General features: G+C 45.1%; 1 protein-coding gene across 1 annotated transcript; it reads left to right on the forward strand.

The window, feature by feature from the left end:
* On the forward strand, positions 1–26862 carry LOC124268167. Its single transcript, XM_046703188.1, has 18 exons — positions 1–412; positions 1862–2170; positions 3174–3613; positions 4433–5158; positions 7532–7772; positions 8317–8569; positions 9121–9261; positions 10426–10983; positions 12033–12135; positions 13604–13694; positions 14478–14772; positions 15299–15458; positions 15966–16112; positions 17346–17894; positions 22214–22454; positions 22798–23050; positions 23203–23346; positions 24008–26862. Exons 1-18 carry the CDS (start codon positions 1–3, stop codon positions 24129–24131), a joined length of 5187 nt encoding a protein of 1728 aa, XP_046559144.1. The 3' UTR covers positions 24132–26862.
* The last annotated feature ends 319 nt before the right edge of the window (positions 26863–27181 follow it).

Here is a 27181-nt window from a genome sequence, read left to right on the forward strand (position 1 = left end):
ATGTTGTATTCCACAGTGGGTCATGTGACCTCTCAGATCGACCAATCAGCTATCGACTACCTGGCTCGGTTCCTGGACTTCCGGTTCCAGGTGATTGACAACCTGCATGACCAGGGCACCACGTGCCAGCTTCTCTTTAATCTGACCAATCGGGGCAACCTCGTGATCCAGACCGGCCCCTGGAGCATCTTCTTGAACAAGATCCGGGGAATACCCCCCAGTCAGCTGGGGGAGGGTCTCGCGGAGCAAGGTTGGAGGCTGGACAGGGTCCAAGGCTCCCTCTATCGCCTGTCCCCCACCCGTAACTTCCTCCCCCTCCCGCGGGGACAGTCCCGCATCATACACTTCCTGGGTGAACAGTGGATGTCCAGCCGGTCTGACGTCATGCCCAACGTGTACGTCACCGCTAACGGTATGTAGATCATTGAGGTTACACTTCAGGGGCGGTGGCTAGCACAATGGTTAAAGTGTTCGCTCGTCACGACAAAGACCCAGGTTCGATTCCCCACATGGGTACAATGTGTGTGGTGTCCCCCGTCGTGATATTGCTGGAATATTGCTTAAAGCGGCGTGAAACTATACTCACTCACTCACTCACGCACTCTATTGCACTTCAGCCATGAAAACATTAACTGAGATTACATCTCTGGCAAAGCGTAAGTGAGTGAGTGAGTATGGTTGTGTGCCGCTTACATCAATATTCCAGCAATGTCACAGCATGGGACACCAGAAATGGGCTTCACACATTGCGCCCATGTGGGGAATCGAACCCGGGTCTTCATCGGGACTAGCGGACGGTTTACCCATCAGGCTACCCCACCGCCCTGTATGAAAATGAAGGCTGACTTAATTAAAATTTGCTGCCACGTGTCAGGTGCAAAAGATTTTCTAACTAATACCGAGGGTAAGTTTACCAGGAAAAGGTGTATAGTTTCTGGAATTTAATAATTCCAGTTTTCTCAAATTACGGTCATACCCCACTTTGCCGGACAGCTGATGTGATGATAACGGATTAAGAGTAACGGTCCGCTAGTTTGCTGGCTATAGTCTGTTTTCAGTGAGTAGTTGTCACCCATAGTCTCATTTGGGGGACATGGCGTTTGGCAGAGTTCGAACTCAATAATTACAAGGCACCAATTTGTTTTGGGTGAACTCGATTTCTAGTAACTAATTTGAGTGAACTCGAATTATATCAGCTAAATTGAGTGAAACTTATTCAAATGATTATTTCTGCCATTGTGCCTGTATATAAAGAATGTAGACATGGTTCCCTCATTGCAAAATTCAGTTCATTCCAATTTCAAGGGATCTTGTCTCAGACCTAGTTGGTGTCCCTGTGTTGGAATAATTATTATTTATGTATATTTATGAACAAAAATCTTTATGTATATTTATGGAAAAATATTTATGCATATTTATTTATATGTCTTCAGTTACCATTTTCTCATTTTCTGAAAATGTACGAAATGTGTATTTATTAATTTTATCATGAAGAGAAAATACACAAAAATGTTGAATTGCTGAAATGAAAACATCGAGATGAAGTTATAGTGTGTACATATAGCCGAAAAAGACTATAAGTTAATCCCCTATTGTTTAAGGATTATCGCGCATCAATGAATTTTTATCTAGAACAAAATCGTCCGGCAAAACAGGAACCCCAGTGCTTTGGTCAGAGATGCTTTGAACATTATGCCCCTACATGTTGAACTCTCTTCCCCAAGAAGAAACTTTCTCCAACGTTTGTGTCATTCGAATCGAGTCTCAAAACCTATCCTATCCGCCGTTATCTGCAAGAAGAAATTGCATGCACAGTTTAGTAAAATAACATTATATACCTCTAATATATATTTCTAAACAGGACTGATCCCTAGGGTACTCGCCAACACCCGAGACGAGAGCCTTCAGTTCGGCGGGACCTACGACACCCTGAAACAGTGGAAGCGAGACACGGACGATCTGTACAACCCGCCCACCCCACAGGAAAGGTTCCAGAGAAACCTAGGGTCTGAAGGGGAGGCAGGAGGAACACGGGGGGAGGAATGGAGGAGAAGGTTGATTCCCCAACCTCTCTCAGCGGTGTTTGACACATCACGTGATCTGACCATTGCAGACCAGTGGCCCATAGCTGCTGACACGGAGGTCGTCTGGGAGGCTACTTTTCTAGCAGGTTGGTTCACTTCAAACAGGCGCACTAAGAAAAGCTCAAACATTGAGTTTAATCAAGTTTTGTCCCGACATACTAGGTACGTGTCAATGGGCTGTTGACAACGTGCAAATGGTATCGGCTGACTCTAGGAGGTGCTCCACCTATGTCAATGACCAGGTAGGTACACTGACAGGCAACATAATGAAATCATAATTTATGGCTGAGAAGACACTGTGAGGGTGACATTCTGAAAGTTATGTGTTTCAGTCAAAGTTACTATTTGGCAAACTTTTAGGACGTGGCAGTTATTCAATCTGCTGTGGTCAGTATTTAGTTTATCTCACTGGTATTAGTCTCTTATGTTGATACACCGTATAGCAGGATGATCTGCCTGTCCTTGGGGCAAACATCCATGTCCTCTGCCGTACTTCAAACTTCACTGAACGGAACTTTATGTTTATATGCAAATCTATAGCACTGAGGTACAATTACGAGCGAATATACGAACATATTAGGTTAATTGAATAATATTTAATGATAATATGATAATAATAAATACTTATAAAAGATTGTATCCTGGCACTTGTACATGCACAAAGCGCTAAGACATTATAACCCAGAATAATTAAAACTACCTGCATGGCGCTGGACAGTGATATGACGTATCCAACCGGGTACCCATTCACTACTGGGTGAGCAGAGTCAAATTTCAACAAACTCACTTGCCTAAGGTGAGACCACATGTGCTCCGTTGTGGGGCAGGACTGAAGTCCTAGAAACCTCAGGAGTCAAGCTGTCACACACGGTCACCCATCCAAGGACTCTCCGCACCCAACTTCACATCATTTGTGACCTGGGCTCTATGCAGAGGACCACATGCCACTTAACAAGTTGTTTCTTCTCTTTTCCAAGAATGTGAAAATATCATTGAAATCCACCTATCATATACAGAGTGGATGTTTTATTTCAGTTCAGTGTATTTGTACACCATGAGTTTTGAGTTCACTAACCCTCTTTCCCCCAGGTCAGCTACGTATGAACCGCCCAACACAGACCGACCAGACAAACAATGTCATCAGGCTCAGGATGGGACAGGTCGATCTCCGCGACGTCACCGACAGACGACTCTTCAACAGCAGCGACGCCTATCGCCTAACAGCGGACCCGACAACCAATACTGTAGAAATCACTGGCCAGGGACCATCTGGTGTATTCTATGGCATCCATTCCCTGCTGATGTTGTTGAATGGTGGCCGTGTACTGCCACAAACGAGAATAACGGATGCTCCCCGATTTGAATACAGAGGCATGCATTTGGACGTTGCAAGGAACTTCCTCCAGAAACAGGATGTGCTGAGACTTCTGGGAGCTATGTCTGCGTATAAGCTGAACAGGTTCCACTTTCATCTGTCTGACGACCAGGGTTGGAGACTAGCGATTCCAGGACTGCCAGATCTCACCAGGGTAGGTATTCACCGGTTCCTCCAGGGACTGATTGTAGCTAAGGCATCCACCATGCCTGTGTGTATTCTTTCAAAAATGCCTTTACACCTTCAGTTAACACTTTCTACCCCTTATGTAAAATCACGATTGGTAGGTTTTGGGAACAAATACAGAAGTTCCGGAAGTTTAAATGACATGATCTGTTCAGTAAAATATTTTAAACTGTTTATTCATACGTATTTCCGATAAACATGAAAACACATAGGCAGACCCAGAAGGGGGGTGCAGGGGTGCGCAACCCCCCTTTTGTCCTGAAAGTTTATTAAATGACCATTGAAAGACGGATGAAAATGACATGTGCACCCTCCCTTTTCTCAATAGTGTGCACCCCCCTTTCTAAAAAAGCTGTATCAGCCCCTGAAAACATGATGTGATATCAACGTATACCGCCTTCCCGTAATGTCAACAAATCCACTCCACCCTTTTCAATATTTTTAAGCAGGTGCCAGGCACAAGAAATGCCTTTCACACATCCCGAAAATACTTTTTACCAATGGTCAAACTTGATGCCCCCTCTGTCCATTGAAAACTCTTGCTTATGAGTTATGACTGTACAACTAAGTTTGAGTAATAAATTACGCCTGATGTGCAAATGAAAGTATGATTATAATTGTGTTTTTCAGATTTAAAACAACAATAAAACAACGTAAATATTTTACAAAGGGATTTGACTGTGACTTGCAAATCACAAACGTTGTTTATTTGTTGCTAAAGTCACAAAACACCAGGTGTGCACTTTCTTTGTACGTCAGTATATTTAATGGTTGTTCCGATTTTCAGTTTGGATCAAGGAGATGTCACGATCTCAATGAGAACCTTTGTCTCCTCCCAGAAATTGGTTCAGGACCCAGCACAGGCACTTCCGGTTCCGGTTTCTACACTATCGCTGATTATCGCGAGATTTTACAGTTTGCGAGAGAACGCCATATCGAGGTGATCCCCGAGTTTGACATGCCAGGCCATTCCAGAGCAGCCATTAGGTCAATGGAGGTGAGACGGAGGAGATTGGCGAGACAGAGGAGGGTGGCTGAAGGAAGAGCCTTCCTGTTGGCAGACGACCGGAGCAGTCTCCCCGACCCGCGCGAGGAGATGTTCCACAACAACGCCATCAACCCCTGCATCCCGTCAACCTACCGCTTCGTGGATCACGTGATCAATGAGTTGGTCCAGATGCACCAAGGCGTCAACCCACTACGGGTGTTCCACTTCGGAGGGGATGAAGTGTGGGGAAGAACGTGGAACCACTCCATCTCGTGTCAACGACTCCGACTGACGGACCCAGTAGCTAACGTGAGCCTGGCTCGCTACTTCGCCAACAGAGTGTCCCAGCTGGTCGCTGCCCGGAACTTGTCACTTGCAGGCTGGGAGGATGGGCTGGTGCATGATGGGATACTGCATGACCGGAGAGAGCTGGCGACCCCGGATGTATATGTCTACCCCTGGAACAATCACTGGACGTGGGGACATTACAATAACTCATATAGACTCGCCAATGCTGGATTCAAGGTAAACTATCCCAATTTGGTTCAATAGCTTTCACTTGCAAACATTTGCTGGAAATTAAAACTTCCCTAATAAATTTTCCACGAGGAGATCTTGTAAAAAAAACACTTTCCATTTCAAAAGGCCCAACACACGACATACATACATACTCAGGGTGCCAAGTGACATACTATCAAATTATACGGTTGCCAGCAAAACAAAGGAAGTGGGTCCACTCTCATTGTGAGTGAGTGAGTGAGTTTGGTTTTACGCCGCTTTTAGCAATATTCCAGCTATATCACGGCGGGGGACATGTGGGGAATCGAACCCGGGTCTTCGGCGTGACGAGCAAACGCCTTAACCACTAGGCTACCCCACCGCCCCTACTCTCACTGTAATACAGCGATAGTTACAGAGGTCATAAAGCTATGACAACCTTTTAGCATGAAGGTCAATGCAGGAGAAAATCATACACACTTGAACTAAATCTACGACAGCACACCCCAAAGAAAGAGTTAGTGAGTGAGTACCCCACCCAAGAAAGAGGTTTTCCTAACAATGAGAGAACCGTTTACGTCCATGTTGAGCTACAGGTGTTTTAACACACGGCAGAGTCAGAAATGTATTCCGGAGAATCGTATAGTTGCAATTTCCAGTACGATGTATTTAAGATATGCAAGTTTCACCAATCTATCGTAGCGCTACGACGGTCGTATGTCCTATACCGTGGGTTCTAATCCCCACATGGATACAATGTGTGAAGCCCATTTCTGGTGTCCCCCACCGTGATGTTGCTGGAATATTGCTCAAAGTGGCGTAAAACCAAATTCAGTCAGTGAGTCAGTCAGTCCTGTACTGTAACTTACACTTACGACAGTCGTAGCGCTACGATAGCTTGGTGAAACGGGGCCCTGGATACCAAATTTAACCCGGGATGCCAGCGGTGACCTAATAGTAATGCTTGGTCAGTAGCCGATACCATGTCATCGTGTCTGACAGTGTGGATCGTGGCTCACAAAATCACTTGATTGTCTGGACTCGGTTAATAACAGACTGCTATAATATAGCTGGAATTATGTCTGTGCTGCGTTAAAGGTCACATGCAACCAAAAAATCAAACATAATTAAAACACAATTATCACTTCTTCATGACATATAATATGCATTGCTGTTTATGAAAAAACAAATAAACAAAATCATAAGCGTATAATCGCAAATCAAAAGTGCAATATTTTGTACTTGGGTTTACCTCTCTCGAAACGAAGCAGCCGGGATACCGAACCCAGTCAGAGCGGATGGGTGTCCACTCAAGTGTAACACCTGCCTGTCTGTGTAATTACATAATGTGACAGAGACCGAACTCGGGCCATAAATCAATGCGTTTTGTTTATGGTGTATAGCCTGATTGGTGTTAAGTTCAAATTGCATGTGGTCAGTGATAGCAGCTGTGTATTGAATATTGTCATTAGCAGACAGGCAGGCAGACACACAGGTGTCAAAAAAACAAGACATTGAGTTTTGTCTATGACAACGACATATCTATATCACAGTTAGAAATTCTGTCAACGCTAAATAATGGCATTGCTTTTAAGTATCGAACTGAGAAAGTGTCTCGGTAAGAAGAACGTATGGTGAAATAGACAAATGAAATTATATACACAGTGTATTTACTGTCATAACATATAAAAAGCTCGCGCCTGTGAGATATCAACAAAACATTAGAAAAATAGCTCACACCAAAGCCTTCACCGAGTATTCACCCGACAACCCGCTTCCAGGCTGCGCGAACCTATTTACTTGCGCACGTGCTATGAGCGCAGCCCAGCTGTTGAAACCCGTTTTCCCCAGAAAAGTCGGGGGAAAATTAGTGAAACGTTTGAACTCCGATTTCGCGCGTTTTTTTCATCGCGTTATTTTTCAACTTTATAAGTTGAATTTGCATTTTTGATGATTTGTTTCGGTATGTCCATACCGAAAGGTATCAGAATCTGCAAAGTTGTGTTTTACGTTGCATGTGACCAACTGACAATAAACTGACTGATTGACTGAATTTGGTTTTACGCAGCTTTTACCAATACTCCAGCAACATCACGGCGAGGGACACCAGAAATGGGATTCACAAATTGTACCCATGTGGGGATTCGAACCCGGGTCTTCGGCGTGATGACGCTTTAACCACTAGGCTACCCCACCGCCCTAAACAATAAACAAACAAACACAGTGTCACATCGTGACATATTAATGTTGAAATGGAATGTTCTTATGGCATTATCACAAATAATTTGCAATTGATACACACTTCCAGCAGACCATCAGCTTTTCTACCGTTCCCATCCTCATACTTAGGGGCAAACAGAATATAATCGCTTTGTTCTTGACCTTGACCTTGACCTACAGGTCATCATGAGCCAGGCCACCCATCTGTACTTTGACCACCCGTACGAGGCTGACCCGGAAGAACGAGGTTTAATCTGGGCCACTCGCTTCACAGACACCCGGAAAGTGTTCGACTTCTCTCCCCTGAATCTGTACTCGAACATCGACTGGGGCCGCTCGGGGGAGCCACTGTCGACAGCGGACGTGTGTGGAGAGGACGGCAGTCGATGTGTTCAGCTGACGAGACCAGAAAATATCATAGGTAACAACGAGATACATCGGCTTATTTTTTGTATTTTCCTGTGAAGCAACTTCAGCAATCATTGCAAATTCTTTCCTTATCAAACATTTTTAACTACAAGGTGGGGTAGCCTAATGGTTTAAGCGTCCGTTCGTTACGATCAAGATCCGGGTTCGATTCCCATATGGGTGCAATGTGTGAAGCCATTTCGGCTGTCCCCAGCCGTGATATTGCTTGAACTGCTAAAAGCAACGTAAAATACTCAGTCACCCAACAGGGTACATCATTTAAATGAAAGCATTAATGAACGGCCTGCAGGTGTGAATGTGTATATAATTTTTATCATTATGAGAGGTTGGCTCTGAGTTAGCGTTAAGTTCCCATCACCTGTTTAAACATGTGTGCTTAAGGCGTTCGCTCGACACGTCGAAGTTGCGGATTCGATTCCCTACATGGGCACAAGTTATGAAGCCCACTTTGGTGTTCCCCGCAGTGTAGATCATTACTGGAATAATTTAAAAAGCGGCGTAAAACTAAACTCACTCACTAAACCTGTGTGTTGTAGGGATGCAGGGTCACCTGTGGACAGAGACTGTCCGGACAGCTGACCAGATGGACTACATGATCTACCCCCGTCTGCTAGCTCTGGCAGAACGTGCCTGGCACGAGGCACCATGGGAACGTCTACAGAGCGGACCACAACGCACTGTGCAGGAGGAAGAGGACTGGGATTCTTTCATCGCCGCGGTGGGATACAGAGAAATTCGCCGGATGGACCAGGGTGGTATTCAGTACAGAATTCCTCCGCCCGGTGCTCGGTACGTTTTCATGGTTTTATGGATATTAATTTTCTTCATCTTTTCATTCATGTGTCTGTTTGTGTCTCCTTAGTGTTGGTGATAGCGAGTCTGCCCCACAACGGAAATCGCTAGTTCGGTCCTCGTTCGCGCCAGAGCAAAACACAGTACTTGATGTTACCCTGCCTATAATTAAGCGCCAAATCGAGGTCTGGTCGATCGGTGTTATTATATAGTGTCTGATAAGATATATTTGATAAACTGCAGAATAGCGCCTGATTGGAAACGTAAACCCTGCCTAAAGTATGGACACGCACAAACAGCCTCAAACAAACGTGTGCATGCACATCGCTGTGTAAATGAAATACGTATCCTTAAACATGACGCTGACCTGACCTGACCTGACCTGACCTGATCTGACCTGACATGACGTGACCTGTGCACCGAGGACAGAACGGTCGACATCCCAGATTTGTCTTCATGGAAGCAAATAGTTTTGCCCATCTTCCATCCAAAGGGCGATGTGAAAAAAGTGAAGTGTGTTTGAGAGTTCTGCGTTTACTTATGTTCAGAATGGAGGGGACCCGACTTCTAACCAACAACGTCTATCCCGGTCTACCGGTCCAGTTCCGGTCACGTGACACTGACCCCTGGCAGGACGTCTCAGGTGACCTTGAGATCAGAGACAACCAGACCCTGTTCCTCAGATCAAGGTAAGCAAATAAAAATTAGTGAAATATAGAAAATAATCGCAGTTACGAGGAAATCTCGAGTGAGTGAATGCATTTAGTGAGTTTAGTTTTACTCCACTTTTAGCAATATCAAAGCAATATCACGGCGGGGGACACCAGAAAGGGTTTTCACACATTGTATCCAGGTAGGGAATCGAACCCGGTCTTCTGAGTGGCTTTAACCAATAGACTACCACCCCACCGCCGCAGTAAACATCCAGAAAACAGCAGAAGCAATGAGATAATTCGTAAACAATTAAGTAACGAAAAATGTTCAGGTTGACAATACAAGTGAATACTCAATTCAATTCAATTCTTATTGTATGAAAGGCCATATACAAGAGATACGTCTTAACAATGACATATATAACCAACTTTCTAACTAATCAATTCTTTTCTTAACACATGCACAATAAATAAATAGGGCTACTTTGTGTTGTTTTCGAGGTTGTTTGCAGGAAAGTAAGGAAGACAATAGTTTAACATTGATTTGAGATAAAGACAGTTGCGATAGATACTTATTTCTTAGATTTTCATATACAGGACAAATAAACATAAAATGGAATTCGCATTCAATAATGTAACAGAATGAACATAATCTTTAAGTTTTTTCCATAGAAACATATCTTCCACGGTTAATTAATAAATCATTAAGGTGAGCAAGATAACAGTCTGGCTCAAGCAACGACTTAAATTGACGATATGAATAATATTAACTTTCATTAATAGTTGAATGCCATTCCTGCTTAAACATATCAATAGCCCGCATTCGAAACTGTCTAATAAACATATTTGCATTGTCAATTGTCTGTGATAACCAAATACAACCAAAACCATATCTAAATAGTAAGGTGCGAACATGAGATGTGAAAAATAGTCATAGCAGCGTGAAAAATAATCGACATTTCGAGTCTTTTGGCATGGAACTTGTAGGTAATAAGTAACAGAAGCAACCAAGATATATTCGAAGTTTCGGGTCAAAATTCGAAATTTGGAAACATGCACAAATAATTGAAAAGAAAAGAATGGTTTAAACTGGTTGATATTATGCCACCAGCGTGGCGCCTGTAGACTTCCGTGTAATATTATTTAGCCAACATGTTGCTGACTGGAAACAGGTCGTGGACAATGTGTGTGTACTTCCAGATCCCACGATAACCGACGGTTCAGCAGGAGTGTCCCCTTCACACCCAACCCGGCACCCAGTCTCCCTATCGTGACCCTCAACACCATCGAGATGATCGCGGAGTACCTGCAGATAAACCTGACCGTCATCGACAACACGGCGCAGCCTGACCACAGCCTCGTTGACATGACCCTCACCAACACCAACGACTCCGACATCGTGGCTGGCAACTGGGAGATCTATTTCTACAGCTTTGCACAGCTGTTCCCTCCCAATCTCGTCCACAACCCTGAAGGTTATGTCTTGCAGGAACACAGTCTGAGGTTTACCCACGTTAAAGGTGTTTTGTTCAAGTTCCAGCCTGTTCCTGGGTTTCCACCACTCCGCCCTAACGAGCCTCGAGTGGTCAGACTTGTCATAGGCATATGGCTGTCGGCCAGGAACTATGTGATGCCCAACTGGTATGTGACGTCAGAAGGGATGTCTGCACGGGCGGTGAATGCTACCAAGGGAGAGGGTTTGGACTTCCTGGGTCCTTTTACTAATGAGAGACAATGGAAGACAAGCAGAGACGACAGGTATGATAATTATTTTCTTGTTTTGCATGTTGTTTAACGCCGCAATATTCCAGGTACGTAAGGGCGGTCTCGTCCAGACAATCAAGTGATTGACACTACAGGCGTCTGTCGTCGCCAAGGGATTAGATGTTAGAGACCTTTACGGCAAACATTGGCTTCCTGGAGATCACATGCGCCACTGCTAGATGAATCACAAAGAACAATAATTTATTTGGAACCAGACTTGCTTTATTTTGCGAAAAGATATAAACAATATCTATATATACAGTCATCATCCACTTGAGGCGTCCTAAATTTGACGATGCTATTTTTGTGAGGGAAGTGGATCTAGCTGGTTGGGCAAAGCCGACATATTCAATGTCAGAGCTATCGCATCTGACAGTTGGTGAAATATAGTAATGCTGGTATCTGAGACAGACACACCATTTCCTTGTTTATAACATAGAAATAGTCGCGTCCTGGTTGTATTGGGAGTCATAATCTAAACACTGATATTTTTTGCAAGGTTGAAGAGACTATAATGGCACTTAGCACATATGAGAAATAGACGACTCGTGGTCGTTGTTTATCGTAAAATAATACACTGCAGGCAGATCAAACAAAGAGACGTCTCGATATTACATTCTAAATTCTAACCGCGTCGACGACATTTGGAATCGATACACAACCACGGATTATTGGATTGAGCTAATTTGCTTTAAACCATACATTATCATAATACATTCGAGTGAAACTTTGAGTACAGATACGTTGTAGTCTTACAATGTCGATCATGGATTTGATCCAATACTTCTTAGATCCTAGCACAACAAAGGGGCGCCACGCTTGCAACTAACTGCAGCTCATGCTGAGATGAATATATGTAAAACAAGCTCCTGGTATCCATGCAACATGTTGGTACCTGGTAGGAGGGTGTAACGTGGCAATTAGCAGACTGAATCAGTGATGCTACTCATCTCGCTATAAGTGCTGAAATACGATTTCTGACTTTGTACCCCTGAGTGGTGTGTGACTTTATCCTGAAGTGTAGTGTTTGTGTTGTATTCCAGGTACAACCCTCTGAGTCTCGAGGACCGTTATACCTTGAACCAGCTGACTGAGGACCTCGGAGGACCGGGGGGACATATTCTCCCAACACCACTAGAAACACAGGTAGTAAGATTGTGAAAAGTGTGCTTGTGTGTGCTCGAGAGTGCGTGGGGGAACTATGTGTGTGTGTTTGTGCACTGAGTGTGTGTGTGTACTGCTTGTGTGAACTGCGTGAGTGAGTGGGTTTAGTTTTACGCCGCACTAAGCAATATTCCAGCTGTAACAGCATGAGCATCGAGCTACGCACTTGGGATACGATGACATGTGTCAACCAAGTCAGCGAGCCTGACCATCCGATTCCGGTAGTCGCCTCTTACGACAAGCGTGGGTTACTGAAGACCAGTTCTAACCCGGATCTTCACGGGTACTTGTGTGAAATGCGTATAAGTGAACTGTGTGTGCATGCGCAAAGACGGAGATGTTACTTATGTAAACTCCACAGAGAGAGAGAGAGAGAGAGAGAGAGAGAGAGAGAGAGAGAGAGAGAGAGAGAGTCAGAGAGAGAGAGTGAGTGAGTGAGTGAGTTGAGTTTTACGCCGCACTCAGCAATATTCCAGCTATATGGCGGCGGTCTGTAAATAATCGAGTCTGGACCAGACAATCCAGTGATCAACAGCATGAGCATCAGGGGGAGAGAGTCACAGAGAGAGAGAGTCAGAGGGAGAGAGAGTCACAGAGAGAGAGAGAGTCACAGAGAGAGAGTCAGAGAGAGAGAGAGTCACAGAGAGAGAGTCACAGAGAGAGAGAGTCACACAGAGAGAGTCAGAGAGAGAGAGTCACAGAGAGAGAGAGTCAGAGAGAGTCAGAGAGAGTCACAGAGAGAGTCACAGAGAGAGAGTCACAGAGAGAGAGTCACAGAGAGAGAGTCACAGAGAGAGAGAGAGAGTCACAGAGAGAGAGTCACAGAGAGAGAGTCACAGAGAGAGAGAGAGAGTCACAGAGAGAGAGAGTCACAGAGAGAGAGAGAGAGTCACAGAGAGAGAGTCACAGAGAGAGAGAGAGTCACAGAGAGAGAGAGAGAGAGAGAGAGAGAGAGAGTCAGAGAGAGAGAGAGAGAGTCACAGAGAGAGAGAGAGAGAGAGTCACAGAGAGAGAGTCACAGAGAGAGAGAGTCACAGAGAGAGAGAGTCACAGAGAGAGAGTCACAGAGAGAGAGAGTCACAGAGAGAGAGTCACAGAGAGAGAGTCACAGAGAGAGAGTCACAGAGAGAGAGAGAGAGTCACAGAGACAGAGAGAGAGAGAGTCACAGAGAGAGAGAGAGAGTCACAGAGAGAGAGTCAGAGAGAGAGAGAGTCAGAGAGTCAGAGAGAGAGAGAGAGAGAGAGAGTCACAGAGAGAGTCAGAGAGAGAGAGAGTCAGAGAGAGAGAGAGAGTCAGAGAGAGAGAGAGAGAGAGAGAGTCAGAGAGAGAGAGAGTCAGAGAGTCAGCGAGAGAGTCAGAGAGAGAGAGAGTCAGAGAGAGAGAGAGAGTCAGAGAGAGAGAGACATGTAACGTCATGTAACGTCTGATAGTCCCCGGATCCTGCTTCAGATAGACAACAGTTCCAGCATCCTGCTGTCCCAGTGCTGCTGGGGTGTGGCTGCAGACATCCCCTTCATCCGGGAGGCGCGGTTCCTCGTAGGTGGGTATCAGCATGGATTGCATTCATGCATTTTCTGCTAAAAAATATGTCTCCGATTTTTATCGATAATCGATCGATATTTAGATAACCATAATCGATCGGTTTGATTATAGATTACACAGGAAACACTGGTTACACTGGTGAGAATTAAGACATTCAAAGCAAATCGAAATAACGAAAGGTCCAAATCCTGTTTGGTACGGAGGGACATCAGGGAATGAACGTGCAATAGGGATTAACGTTGAGATTGTTGCACTAAATGTGACGTCACGCAGGCAGGGTGAAAACAAATACCATCTTTTAATATGTGTTGGTGTGACGTTGGATGGACATCGCGCTGGTCGTTATTTTCTTTCAAAGACAATTTTCAGTCGACCAAGAAACTGTTACTAGGTCAAGTTTATCAAAGACACTCGATTGGACGCAAAACTTTTCAGGCAAGACATTACTCCTGTCAAAGAGATCATCAAAGAGGCAGCTTATTGGGTTGTACAGAGCACCTTTCACGCGGTTTCTTATAGATTAGACGCATGTGCAGTCAAGGTAACAACAAATACCATTTTTTAACTTCTTTTTTATGACACTGGGCGCAGGCTGCATAACTTTTTAGATAAGACCGAATTTATAACCAAGAGATACCTACTAGGAAGGGGTCGTCAAAGAGGCACCTGGCCTGGAAGGTTAGACAGACACGTTTCACGCAGTTGCTTATATACTCATGCCAATAATGGTTGTCACCCTCTTCAATTTTTTAACTATACCCTGTGTCCTTCCTTGGTGCAGCCGCCCTCAACATGAGTTCAGTAACACTGTCCAGAAACCGTGCAAGGTCACGTGTCATCGAGCTCAGACGCGGGAACCCGGATGTCAGAGTGGACGACGTGGTCACCTCGTCACCGGAAGCATACACCCTGACAGTGGATCCTGGGAGGCAGGTGGTCACAATAGTGTCACGCGACCCTGCAGGTGCGTTTTATGGGGTGCAGAGTTTGCTGAGCTTGTGTCGAGACGGGAGTGGAAGGTACACAGGAGAAGTGCCCAGAGCTACAGTGAGGGACGCGCCCCGATACGAGTACAGGTACAAGAACAGCTGTTAGATTAATAAAGACCAGAGTTGGAATTGGTCTTCTGCAACCCATGCTTGTCGTAAGAGGCGACTAATGGGATCATGGCGACTAACGGGATCATGTGGTCAGGCTCGCTGACTTGATTGACACATGTCATCGTATCCAAATGCGTAGATCGAAGCTCATGTCAATCACTGGATTGTCTGGTCCAGATTATCTACAGACCGCCGTCATATAGCTGAAATATTGCGGCGTTAAACAATAAGCAATAAGCACAGGTATAAAAGGACAATTTAAAAATATTTTGTAAATGTGGAAATTGTCCTTGTAAGTGACATGTAGCTAAAAATACAATAATTATGGGCAACATTTGCAGTGAAAGAAGGAGTGAGGCGGTTTCTTGGACCTCGGAACAACCTTACTGGATTATTTTCTTTGCATTTGAGCATAAAAGAGCAACAGTAATTGTACAAAATATAACTTGCAGATTAAAAATGACATGGGAATGTTTTAATAGTTTTTACTTCGTTACCTTAGAGGATTACTGATGGAGGTAGCACGCAACTTCCGGTCAAAAGAGGAAGTGATGAAAGTTATGAATGTGATGGCGACTTACAAGATGAACCGGTTCCTGTTCCACCTGGGTGACGACGAGGGGTGGCGCCTGGAGATACCAGGGCTTCCAGACCTTACCAGGGTGAGTGAGTGAGTGAGTGGGAACTGGAGATACCGGGGCTTCCTGATCTCACCAGGGTGAGTGAGTGAGTACCAGGGTGAGTGAGTGAGTGGCAACTGGAGATACCAGGGCTTCCAGACCTCACCAGGGGATGAGTGAGTGAGTAGAGTGAGTGAAGGAGTGAGAAGGTAAGAAGGATGATTGATGTGAATGAGAGGGCGTGGTATCGGTGCCGATGATTTTGCCAGGTGAACGGAGAGAGAGGAAACTTGTATCTCGCTGTTTCTCTAATTCCTGACCTCTTATTTAGTTTCTCTATGTTTTAATTGCGATTTGCCAGAGATGTTTGTATTTCACACATTGTCATCTTTGATAACAAAATCAACCTTAAACGACCTTGAAACATGTACATTTGTACCTCAATATGCATTGTCAGTTCTCAAACCATTTCTGTCGAGAATCAAACTTACGAGAATCTGTGAAATATCAGATCAAGCTAATCACAGTACTTGCACTTCCAGGTTGGAGGGGAAGCGCTGCCACGACTTGTCAGAGACACACTGCCTCCTTCCACAGCTAGGATCGGGGGAAGATAACTCAACTTCCGGTTCCGGTTTCTATACTGTTGAGGACTACAGAGAGATAATCAGATATGCTGCTGACAGGCATATAGAGGTGAATAATCACCAGAGTTTTACACAAGTAATGCCTTCGCCGAGGTTAGCGTTTTGTGGTAGTGGTTTTGGTGTTTTAGGAAAAACAAAACTTGTCTTGATAAAAAAAAGAAAGTCAATGGCAGAGAAAAAACAAGGCGAAAGAGAATGCAAGCAATCGCAAAAGAGCACAATGGCTTTTATTATTATTTCAATGGAACACTGAAATTCAGTTATGACACGAGTGGTTCTGAAAGGGAAAGTGTGACTTGAACAAATGGTTCGCCATAGCATCTTGGTGTGATGAAGGACAATTAATGCATCGCCATTTTGATTCAACAGTATGTGTCCCCTGTCGTGATGTTGCTGGAATATTGCTAAAGGTTGAGTTGAGTTGGGCTTTACGTCACATCGGGATTTTTCCAGCAATATAGTGACGAGATCAAGTCTGCATTGATAAACGTTTTAAATATAAAGTCGAAAAGTGTTGTATTTTAAACACGTATATATTCATAACAATATTATTTGCAAACAGAATATCATAGCACCAAATTCAAAAATAAGCAATTCGTCATTCACATTACATAGTTACAATGTGTGACACAGGTCTAAAAAGCGGCGCAAAACCATACCCACTCACTCATTTTAATTCTGGAAAATGATTGGCTTTTGGGGAGTACATGTTAATGTTACATCGGGTAATAGTTTCTGTGGGAAGGTGCGGTGAACAATTATACTGTTTGTGTTTACAGGTAAATTATGTGCCTTCGGTGGATGTTTTGCTTGGGGAACTGAATCGAGCATACAGCGTACAGGAAATGTTTACTCCAGATTCAGTCAAACCTGTTTACTCGTAAAACACGGCAGCACAGTTACATGTTTGACAGAAAAAAACAATATTTCAAAATAATGTCTGATACAGCATAGTTCCGGGGTTGTGGAGGCCTTTTCACGGAGAAATATCACTCTGGAAAGAAATGATAGGTCAAGGCCAGTGTGTAGTCACTCACTAACTCTGTCCCAGGTGGTTTAGATGTCTGAGAGAAAAAAAATATTTCAAAATATGTCGCAGACATATTGCATTATTCATTGCAGCATACTGCTGCTGTATTCGGATGATTTTTGTCTTTTCACGGAGAATAATACTTTTTCGCCGACCGATTCTCTAACAAAGTATTTATTCCTTTTGAAAATATAAACCACCAATCCAGGTAGGTCAAGGTCAGTCTGTAATCACTGACTTACTCTGCCCCAGGTGATTGAGATGTTCGACATGCCTGGTCACTCTCGAGCCGCCATCGTTGCCATGCAGGCCCGACAAGCCCGTCTCCGTGACCTTGGTGACCCTACAGCAGACGACTTCCTGTTGACTGACGCAGACGACAACCTGGACTTCCTGACGGTGCAGATGTTTGACGACAATATGGTGAACCCGTGTCTGGACTCGACCTACAGATTCATCCGCCACGTGATGCAAGAGGTGCAGAGAATGAGACGAGATATAGACCCTATGCGGACGTATCACTTTGTAGGAGGTGAAGTGAGAGACGTGTTTGTAAATTCTTCCGCGTGTAGGGCACGACGACTGGACAGGAATGGAGTGAGGGAGTACTTCGCGGAACAAGTGTCACGTATTGCATCTGATCTGCGCATCAACCTGTCAGGATGGGTGGATGGGCTGATAGACACAGAGGAAACCCCGTTCCGTCGACTGTCCAACATTCGTACCGCCATGGTGTGGAACAACGACTGGAGTGTGGGAAGAGCGAACAGAGCCTACAGGATGGCTAATGATGGATACAAGGTGGGTGTGATCCGGATATAAAAGGCGGGTGTGGCACAGGGTTTACAAGGTGGGTGTGATCCGGATATAAAAGGCGGGTGTGGCACAGGGTTTACAAGGTGGGTGTGATCCGGATATAAAAGGCGGGTGTGGCACAGGGTTTGCAAGGTGGGTGTGGCACAGGTGGATATAAAAGATGGATGAAACAGGGGGTATAAAAGGTGGGTGTGACCAGGTACGGATGATGGGTGTAAACGTGGTACACAATAGATGGGTGTGATACAGGGGATACAAGGTGGGTGTGGCACAGGTGGATATAAAAGATGGATGAAACGGGGGGTATAAAAGGTGGGTGTGACCAGGTACGGATGATGGGTGTAACCGTGGTGCACAATAGATGGGTGTGACACAGGGGATACAAGGTGGGTGTGGCACAGGTGGATATAAAAGATGGATGAAACGGGGGGTATAAAAAGGTGGGTGTGACCAGGTACGGATGATGGGTGTAACCGTGGTACACAATAGATGGGTGTGATACAGGGGATACAAGGTGGGTGTGGCACAGGTGGATATAAAAGATGGATGAAACGGGGGTATAAAAAGGTGGGTGTGACCAGGTACGGATGATGGGTGTAACCGTGGTGCACAATAGATGGGTGTGACACAGGGGATACAAGGTGGGTGTGGCACAGGTGGATATAAAAGATGGATGAAACGGGGGGTATAAAAGGTGGGTGTGACCAGGTACGGATGATGGGTGTAACCGTGGTGCACAATAGATGGGTGTGACACAGGGGATACAAGGTGGGTGTGGCACAGGTGGATATAAAAGACGGATGAAACGAGGGGTATAAAAGGTGGGTGTGACCAGGTAGGGATGATGGGTGTAACCGTGGTGTACAATAGATGGGTGTGACACAGGGGATACAATATGGACATGACACGAATGTACACAGTGAGTGTGGAACACAACTAAAAATGAAGGCCGTGATAAAGGGGGGTACCAGGTAGATGTGGCACAGGAAGATACAAAGTGGTGATGGGTGTGGCACAGGAAGATACAAAGTGGTTGTGGCACAGGAAGATACAAAGTGGGTGTGGCACAGGAAGATATAAAGTTGGTGTGGCACAGGAAGATACAAAGTGGGTGTGGCACAGGAAGATACAAAGTGGGTGTGGCTTAGGGGATACAAAGTGGGTGTGGCACAGGGGATACAAAGTGGGTGTGGCTCAGGGATACAAAGTGGGTGTGGCACAGGAGGATACAAAGTGGGTGTGGCTCAGGGATACAAAGTGGGTGTGGCACAGGGTATACAAAGTGGGTGTGGCTCAGGGGATACAAAGTGGGTGTGGCACAGGGGGATACAGAGTGGGTGTGGCTCAGGGGATACAAAGTGGGTGTGGCTCAGGGGGTACCAAATGGGAGTAACACAGGTATGTGCAAGCTAGGTTTAACACATGGGTACAAGGTTGATAATGCAGGTTGATACAAGGTGGGAGTGGTAGGGGTACAAGGTTGAAAAGGCAGGTTGATACAAGGTGGGAGTGGTAGGGGTACAAGGTTGATAAGGAAGGTTGATACAAGGCGGGAGTGGCAGGGGTACAAGGTTGATAAGGCAGGTTGATACAAAGTGGGAGTGGTAGGGGTACAAGGTTGATAAGGCAGGTTGATACAAGATAGGAGTGGCAGGGGTACAAGGTTGATAAGGCAGGTTGATACAAGGTTGGAGTTGGTAGATGGGAGTGGTAGGGTACAAGGTTGATAATGCAGGTTGATACAAGATGGGACTGGTAGGGAGTACAAGGTTGATAGGTTGATGCAGGTTGATACCAGATGGGAGTGGTAGGGGTACAAGGTTGATAATGCAGGTTGATACAAGATGGGAGTGGTAGTACAGGAGTTACAAGGTTGATAAGGCAGGTTGATACAAAGTGGGAGTGGTAGGGGTACAAGGTTGATAAGGCAGGTTGATACAAAGTGGGAGTGGTAGGGGTACAAGGTTGATAAGGCAAGTTGATACAAAGTGGGAGTGGCAGGGGTACAAGGTTGATAAGGCAAGTTGATACAAGGTGGGAGTGGCAGGGGTATAGTATGACCAGAAATTATTGAGAATTTTAAGAATATGTTTAATTGGATTTCTAGTATAAACAACCTTGACCAGCTATCAAGTGCTTGGTTTCATTCAAGAGAGACAACTCCGTTAATCCTTTTTCATTAGTTTGTGAAGAGTTATCCCCCTTTGTTTACTTGCTGGCAGATGACATTTTCAGTGATCCTCAGTATGGATGATTTAGAGAAGAGGAAGTTGATTTTAGAGTATTATAACAAGGACATCAGATCAACTAAAGTGATTTCAAGTAGAACAGGCATCCCTTTGTCCACTGTTTATCGTGTTTTGAAAAATATTGCAAATGGATATGGCATTGAGCATCAGGAACGCGCAGGTAGGCACAGAAAATTGACTGTCGGTGACAGGAGGCGGCTTGGTATTTTTGTTCTAAAAACAAACGAAGGAGTTAAGAAAACTTAAGGCTGGATATAATTGATAGAGGAACTTTGGCTGTCTGTAAGGAGACAATTAGAACTGAGCTGCATGCAGTGGGTTGGCAGACAAGTCGAGGAATTCCATCAACGATCATGAAACCTGAACAAAAGGAGCGAAGGTTGAACTGGTGCTTACAGCATAGAAATTTTAACTGGGACAATGTGATTTTTTCAGATGAAAGTTCTGTATGGCTGTTTCCTAATGCACTGAAATTCGGGACCAAACAAACTGAAAACCTTTGTATCAGCGCCCAAAGTACAGTCCGAAATGTAATGTGTGGGGTCGCATATCTGTGTTCGGGGGCAACGCCCCTCTGTGTATTTGAAGGGAATATGAACAATGAGCGGTACACAGACATTTTCGAGGGACATTTACTTCCATCTGCTCACGTGTTCTATGGAAAGTTTTGGATTTTCCAGCAGGACAACGACCCAAAACATCGTTCAAAGCATTCACAGGCCTGGTTTCGGACACAAAATATGACATTATTAGATTGGCCAAGCTATAGCCCTGACCTAAATCCTAAAGAAAATGTTTTGGGGCTTATGAAGGAAAGTGTCAATAAGAAAAATCTGACAAATATTACTGAAATGAAAGAAGAAGTGGTCCGATATTGGGACTGCATGGACCACGACTTTCTAACTTCTTTGATCAGTAGTATGCCCCGCCGCATTGAAGCCTGCATTGCTGCCCGTGGTGACTTGCCAAAATACTAACTGTTCACCTGTCTTTGAATCTGGAGTTATGTTCTGCTAATATTCACATTTAATACGTGAGTAATGAGTGAAAAAAAATAAACAATTAGAATCTTTAAATTCTCAATAATTTCTGGTTGTACTGTACAAGGTAGGTGTAACACACATGGACGAGGTTGGTGTGATACAGTGGAGTACAGGGTGACACAAGGAAGGGTGTGATAAAAGAGAATAAGATGGGTGTGACACAAGGCCACAGGGCGGCAATGGAAGGTTGTGCAATGCCTCAAACCCTCAACACAAGCCAACCTGAGTGTGCCCCAAACCCTCAACACGAGCCAACCTGATTGTGCCCCAAACCCTCAACACGAGCCAACCCTGATTGTGCCCCAAACCCTCAACACGAGCCAAATCTGATTGTGCCCCAAACCCTCAACACGAGCTAACCCTGATTGTGCCCCTAACCCTCAACACGAGCCAACCCTGATTGTACCCCAAACCCTCAACATGAGCCAACCCTGATTGTACCCCAAACCCTCAACACGAGGCAAACCTGATTGTGCCCCAAACCCTCAACACGAGCCATCCCTGATTGTACCCCAAACCCTCAACACGAGACAAACCTGATTGTACCCCAAACCCTCAACACGAGACAAACCTGATTGTACCCCAAACCCTCAACACGAGTCAACCCTGATTATGCCCCAAATCCTCAACACGAGCCAACCCTGATTGTGCCCCAAACCCTCAACACGAGCCAACCCTGATTGTGCCCCAAACCCTCAACACGAGCCAACCCTGATTGTGCCCCAAACCCTCAACACGAGCCAACCCTGATTGTGCCCCAAACCCTCAACACGAGCCAACCCTGATTGTGCCCCAAACCCTCAACACGAGCCAACCCTCAACACGAGCCAACCCTGATTGTGCCCCAAACCTCAACACGAGCCAACCCTGATTGTGCCCCAAATCCTCAACACGAGCCAACCCTGATTGTGCCCCAAACCCTCAACACGAGCCAACCCTGATTGTGGCCCAAACCCTCAACACGAGTCAACCCTCATAAAACCAACACTAAATGTGCCCCTCCCTGCTCCAGGTAGTGCTAGGCCATGCCACCCACCTGTACCTGGACCACCCCCAGGAGCCCGACCCCCGGGAACGCGGCTTGTTCTGGGCTACTCGCTACATAGACGCCAGGAAGATGTTCTGGTACATGCCGGACGACATCTACAGCAACGTGGACGTCACCTTCTTAGGGGAACCTCTCACACGGCAGGGCTACTGTGCCCGGGGACAAGACATCTGTCTGCCGTTACAGCGACCACGTAACGTCATAGGTTGGTAGAGATGGTGTGACGTGGCGGATGTACAAGGTATCGAGACGTATGTAGTTTTACGTTGACAGTTGCGTTCATTGGAGGTTGGAGTAACTTGAATGAAGCGCTCATGAAATGTATTTTGTAGGAATATGGAGAGTCTCGCAAACCAGATCGTAGCATTACGCAACCTTCCTGCGTGTTTGCAGTTCAAACATCACCTGAATGCTTGACAGATTCGTTAATCTAATATAATACAGAGCTCCGTTGTAAGGGTGTGTGAGATATCAAGAACATGTGAGATGATGGGGTTGATTTTTCAATGGAATCTGAGTGAGGCTTCAGTTTGGTTGTGTTGCTACAGGTATTCAAGCCCAGATGTTCAGCGAGATGACGCGGACCGCGGGCCAGCAGGAAGGGCTTCTGTACCCGAGACTTCTGGCTGTGGCGGAGAGAGCGTGGCACCGGGCCAAGTGGGAGAACGTCAGTGACGTCACGGCTAGAAACACGTCACGTGTTCAGGATTGGAGTCGTTTTGCTAACACTCTTGGGTACAAAGAGTTACCGTTCCTTGACAGGCTTGGCGTTGCGTATCGACTTCCGCTACCAGGCGCTAGGTATGTTAACGAGTTATGGATGTTTCATTTCAAAGATTTATGCAGTTTTACAACTTGTATAGGAGCAGTCCAGCATCCCATGTAATGGACTAAGAATTATAGTTTCGAAGATGAAAACTGAGCAGAAGTCATGTTAATGGAGTTTGTTACAGGGGTCAAGGCCGTAGGTGGAAGGTCAACACAGAGTACCCCAACGAGAACGTGGAGGTGAGCTACGACAACGGCGCCACCTGGGACAACGTCGTCTCTGACACAGTTACGGCTCCGGACGAGGGGGTCCCCCATTTCAGAACAAGGTGAAACAATAATGTTTGAATATATACACATAATGCATTGATGCCACGCAGTAGATGGTGTCTGACGTCATCCACCTGCGACATCTGCTGTGAGACAGTGACCTGACCTCTCCATGGTGCCTAGTAGGGGATTTATCTGTGATCGTTTAGTCCCTATTGCAATGCCACTTTCACTCATTTACCCGTTTTATTTCTATTTCCTTAACCATGCTTGTCGTAAGAGGTGACTAACGGGATAGGATGGTCAGGCTCGCTGACTTGGTTGACACATGTCATCGTATCCCAGTTGCGTAGATCGAAGCTCATGTTGTTAATAACTGGGCCGTCGGTTCCAGATTTGATTATTTACAGACCGCCGCGATATAGCTGGAATATTGCTGAGTGCGGCGTAAAACTAAACTCACTCACTCTGGCCAACAGTAAAGTATTTCGTTACAAGATTACTGAATGCCCATAAGACAAGGAGAACAGAAATCAGCAAGCAAACGACCACGACAAAACAACCAAACAATGACTGATTGGGCGATGGTTAAAGCATTCACTCTTCACGCCAAAGACCCGGGTTCCAATCCTCACATGGGTAGTCCGTTTGGTGTTCCCCCTCATGATGTTAACAGCGGCGCGAAACCCCACTCACTCACTCTCTCACTGATGTTTCCAGGTCCCCCGTACGACAGCGTTACAGCCGCGTGGTTCCCTCATCCAGCGTCAACGTCGCTTCCTCCTCCTCCGTCGTCGGCTTCATCACAGTAACCTCCCTTCTTGTCCAGCTCTATAACCGCTGACGCCGACTTTATTCTGTTTGAAAGTGTTAAAGATTCTTGTAACGAGTCATAAACAAACTGTTTGTTTTACGGGTGTAGCAACATTGTCCGTCTCTATAATCATGTATGCTCTTTGAAACACGTAGGGGACCATGGCAAGAATGTAATTACTGAAAAGTAAACAACGAAATGTGTTAACGCGAAACACCCTACGATGTAAAACCTCATGTTTTTATTGGCCAGTGTGTTCCATGCCTGTGATAAGCAGACGAAGGATCAGGTACCAGTAAACCCTTGTTGACGTTAGACACTGTTCAGGACGTCGCAGGTCAACTACTGGATCATTTGATTCGAACCCAGAATCTACGAAATCCAGCTGAAACGGTGAACTGTCTACAAACGTTCTTCAGGATAATGGCGTACTGGTAACGGGTCAGACATGCAACACGGCCACGGGTTCTGTAGTTCCATATAAATCGCCATATTACCAAGAGAACGTCAGTGGTGCACTAGGTCGAGTCATAATTCACATTGCACTTGATAGCTGTGGTGGTAATTGACGAAGTCGAAAGGAACGTCAAGCCAACGTTATCCTGACGCAACGTCAACCAAATGACAGGTTTGACAAATGGAGTCACTATGCCTGACTCCAGTTGTTGCAAATTAGGGTCACAGCGGAGTATTGACGGGGTAACCTGTTTAAATGCTTGTTGTCACGTGTCAAGAGGCGTGGCGACGTTTTGTCTTTGGGATAACATCATTGGAATTCACCTTGCCCAAATAGCCATTGCAAACCTTCCGCAGCGCAACGTCCATAGCATGTCATCGTGACCTACGACCCCATTGTCCTCATTGACCTCGTCTGGTACACGAAGGGCGACCTGGGCGTCAACGTCCATAGCATGTCATCGTGACCTACAGCCCCATTGTCCTCATTGACCTCGTCTGGTACACGAAGGGCGACATGAACGTCAACGGCGAAGGCGTTGTCGGAACTTGGGACCGACACTCCAATGCGTCTTACAGACCCCGACAAATCGCCCTTGTTGAGACTCGTAGAGGGAATGAATATATTGGTAGAATTCACGACTGATCCTGAAAACGTCAACTTTCACATCTATCCCCATTGTCCTTCAAGGTCGTTGGCGGTCACAACATCGTCTGTCATGCGTCAACTTCGCTGTGACTAATTCGTTCAACATTATACAGCTATAAATGGAAAGTAACATTTCTGACAAGTTTCACAATTCAATATATTTCCGAGTGTCCCCTACTTTTGAAAGAGTACAAATGTATATATGCAGTTCAACATTGTGTATATAGACTGTAAGTGTCCTGTGTTTTCCTGCAGAATGAATGAGGCAAGGATCGATGTGTCACGTTCGACTCACACCTGTAATCAACCCAGTTCGATATACCTTGCAGTGAATATCACCTGTAATCAGCCCAGTTCGATATACCTTGCACCTGGCACAGTGACTATCATCTGCAATCAACTCTGTCCTATACTCCTGGCAAAGTGACTGACTCCCTCTTTGAACTCTATCCTATATACCTGCAAAAGTGGTTAAAACACCTGTAATCAACTCAATCCTATATACCTGGCAAAGTGGCTGACACCTTCCATGACCTCTATCCTGTACACCTGGCTGAGTGGTTAACACACCTGTAATCAACTCAATCCTATACTCCTTTCACAATGGCTGACACCTGTAATCAACTTTATCCAAATACCTGGAACTGATGCTATCGCCTTTGTGTAAAATCTTTCCTATACACCCGGCAGAGTTGTTAACACACCTGTAATTAGGTCTAGCAGTAACATTCTCTGTCATATACCTGGTTATAATGGTTATCACATCTGTGATCAAGTCTAACATTCACGCCTGGCGTTTGTTACCTCAACACACCTGTAATCAGCTCTGATACCTGTTACTCTGACAAAACATCCTCGTGTCAAGACATCAGAATTATATCACTTGAACGACCCTGTTGGGGTAAAACAACGGTGTGCTGTTGATATGATTTGATATGTTAAACGCCTATCTGTAGATGTACATGCAGTATAATAAAAGATGGGCAGACTGACGTATCTTATGGATGCAGAAAACATGACGTCATTTCAGAAAGAGATTAGTTTAGAGAAGAGCAAGATCCTCACAAGTGTTGGAAACATACCATTTGTGAATATTTGTCCGTCGATAATCTGCAATATACTTAGGCCAAGTGACATACCGTGTCTAACAAATCCCATATTTTAACATGTAATAGCGCGGTGGGGTAGCCTAGTGGTTAAAGCGTTTGCTCGTCACGCTGAAGACGATGGTTCGATAACCCACACGGGCACGATGTGTGTCCCCCGTCGTGATATTGCTGGAATATTGCTAAAAGCGCCTAAACCGAAAAATCACTCACTCACTGATGTTTTGTATTTTAGTGTACAAGGGGCAGTTGGTTTCCAGTGTAAGTTTATAATAACTGGCAGATCATGTATATTTATAGAGCTAATTGTCGTTCTCACGATCGTCTGTGTTCCAGTGAACGTGACTGAAATGTTATATCTGGCCAGAAAGGTGCACTTGTTTGCAACATTGTTATCAGTAGGCAACATGACGTCAGTGTGTTGTCAATAGGCACGACCTTCGTGTTCTATGTTTGTATTATGTCGTCCATGCTGTGTAAACATAAACCCCCGTCGTGTCATGCATGACGGCGATAATAATAATATATGAAAATAAAAATGTGAACTTCAGGTTTGGATGTTGTGTCGTTTATGTACATGTGTCATGGTAGGTGTTATGTACATGTGTCATGGTAGGTGTTATGTACATATATCATGGTAGGTGTTATGTACATGTATCATGGTAGGTGTCAGGTACATGTATCATGGTAGATGTTATGTACATGTATCATGGTAGGTGTTATGTACATGTATCATGGTAGGTGTTATGTACATGTATCATGGTAGGTGTCAGGTACATGTATCATGGCAGGTGTTATGTACATGTATCATGGTAGGTGTTATGTACATGTATCATGGTAGGTGTTATGTACATGTATCATGGTAGGTG

Source organism: Haliotis rubra, unplaced genomic scaffold (genome assembly GCF_003918875.1).
Source record: "Haliotis rubra isolate DU_JTF1 unplaced genomic scaffold, ASM391887v1 Scf1367, whole genome shotgun sequence".
NCBI lineage: Eukaryota > Metazoa > Mollusca > Gastropoda > Lepetellida > Haliotidae > Haliotis > Haliotis rubra.